The sequence below is a fragment of the Beta vulgaris genome, chromosome 1 (genome assembly GCF_026745355.1).
Source record: "Beta vulgaris subsp. vulgaris cultivar EL10 chromosome 1, EL10.2, whole genome shotgun sequence".
NCBI classification, from domain to species: Eukaryota; Viridiplantae; Streptophyta; class Magnoliopsida; order Caryophyllales; family Amaranthaceae; genus Beta; species Beta vulgaris.
In genome coordinates, this window is record NC_079202.1 from 13,527,746 (window position 1) to 13,530,045 (window position 2,300).

A 2,300-nucleotide genomic window follows, 5' to 3' on the forward strand; every position below is an offset into this window, starting at 1 on the left:
AAAACCATTGGGGAAAATGAAAATCGGACTATGATCGGACTGAACCGCCGGGAGATGGCGCATCTTTGCCCTATCAAACAGCATACTCCAAGGACCATTGCAAAGCGCCCGGTCCAGTCTAGCACTTTGTCTTGTTTACGGCGAAAGGCCCCTAGCCCATGTATGAGAGGCTCTAGAAAACCCAACCTCTAATAATTGAAGATCATCAATCCAAGCATTAAAACCATGGGACCTTCGAGTAGATTCCCTACAAGAGCTACTTCTTTCCGAAGGAAAGCGCGTTTCATTAAAATCTCCAGCAAGCAACCATGGTTCATTATTACTTTGCGCAAAATCCCGAAGTTCCCGCCATAGATCTTGACGTTTCGAGGGGTCCGGACTTGCGTAAATAGCAGAAAAATACCAAGGAAGAGCCCCAACTCTTGAAATAGTCATTGTGATATACTGATCATGCTTGCGAATGGGTTCCACTGCGACAAGCTCCTTCATCCAATAAACCCAAATTCCACCCGAGAAGCCTACTGCATCCACAAGAGTGTGCCCAGTAAAATTAAGCATGGAAGCTATTTTTTCAGCATGAGCCCCTCCCATGTGGGTCTCAACTAACACTAAAACATTAGGCTTATGACCTTTAACTAGGTCTTTTAACGCTGCCAAAAAAGTTTTACTACCTGCCCCTTGAACATTCCAGATCATACAGGAAATAGGCAGAAGATCATGAGAACTATGTGGGAATCTATCTTCCATTAAATTCGGTATAGAGGGTAAAGAACTTACATAAGCCTGACTTAGGATTCGCATAAGCCGGGCAATCTCATTGGGAATTGAGATCATGACCACCAATTCGGGGTCTGCTGGGGGAGTCTCCTCCCACGTTTGGAACACAACTTCGAGTTGGTGGGTCAGGTGGTTCGGCACCGAGAAGTAGGGATGTTCCATGGTTTAGCCCACAAATAATGTTTTCTCCGGGGGGATGCGAAGCAGGATGACTTGGGGAGGATGGAGATCCCACGGGAACGTGGATTGACTGATGAGGCAATGTTCATTGGAGGTCATGATGTTCAAGTCTGGTGGTTGGAACTTTGTTGGCGTCAAAATTTTCTTTGCCAGTGAAGGGAGTATGGGATGGCTTTTTCAGCGTTTGGTTGGCTTTTGCGGACGTAGACTCACTAAGCACTGAAGCCCTAGAAGGACGGGAAAGTTTTTTCTTTTCCATATTGGCCTTGGATTTAGGGGTAGTCTTCAAACTTTTTAGGATAGATTTTGGATTCAGGCCGAAATTGAATGATTGCGTGGCTGGCAGGATATTGGGAAGAGATTGAGAAGAATCCCCTAGATTGATAGGATCTTGCGAACCAGACGCCAGGCTGGCTGTGGAGGAATTATCCTCCCCTTCCTTAATTATAGGCCTAACTGATTCCTCCTGGATAGTCTCAGCGAGAGCCAAAAATCTCGTCCCCTGCGTTTGAAATTCAAACGACTTTGCGAGATGATTAGGCGGGAATTAGGAATGCAAATCTGAGGATGGGAGGGAAGGTCCTGGAGAATGACCTGTAGGTCCACCTGAAAATCCCAGATCAGAGGATTTGGGCGCCACCAGGGGCTTTTCTGGTCGAGGAATACGTTTACGAATTGGTTTTTTTTACCATCATCCACTCCCCAAAATTGACTTCCAGTTCCGGACTTACATGAGTTATATTATGGTCCATCCTATCAACTTCATAAGATATGATATTGTCAGTACTAGATTCCAGATTTTGAGCCAGAACACTGGTGGAATTAGGGCATTCAGATTGGTTATGACCCCAACAGCCACAATTGAAGCAGATCATGTGTAATCCCTCGTATTGAATTCTCCAAACGCAGCCCTTCAACCAGAATTTGGCTATGAGAGGTTTAGTCAAGTCTATTTCCACACTTAACCTGGTGAACTGACCTCTTACTGCTTGCACTGTAGTCTGGTCAATCCGCAGGACTTTTCCAATTTTTGAGCCTACTTTCGTGAGAAATGCACTATCAAAGTATTCCACTGCTAAATTAGGAATACGAACCCAAGCAGTGAGGATCTTGGGAGGATTATCATCAAGAATAAAATTAGGAACCCACTTACGAATCGTAAGATAGTTATCATCAATCATCCATGGCCCTTGTGTTAAAACATGTTGGTAATCCTCAACAATAGTGAAACGCGCAATGTAGAACTTGAAACCAATGTCAGTGAGGGTTACATCACCCTTCAGACTCCATTTTTTCTTGAGTTTTCGCATGAGACCCATGTACCCAATTTTACCATGGAACAT

General features: G+C 44.6%; 1 protein-coding gene across 1 annotated transcript; it reads right to left on the bottom strand.

The window, feature by feature from the left end:
* Positions 1-1,042: 1,042 nt before the first annotated feature.
* On the bottom strand, positions 1,043-2,300 carry LOC104883615 (uncharacterized). Its single transcript, XM_010668160.1, has 2 exons — positions 1,689-2,300; positions 1,043-1,459 (listed from the first exon to the last, which is right to left on the bottom strand). The coding sequence occupies exons 1-2, from the start codon at positions 2,298-2,300 to the stop codon at positions 1,043-1,045; spliced, it is 1,029 nt and encodes a 342-aa protein (XP_010666462.1).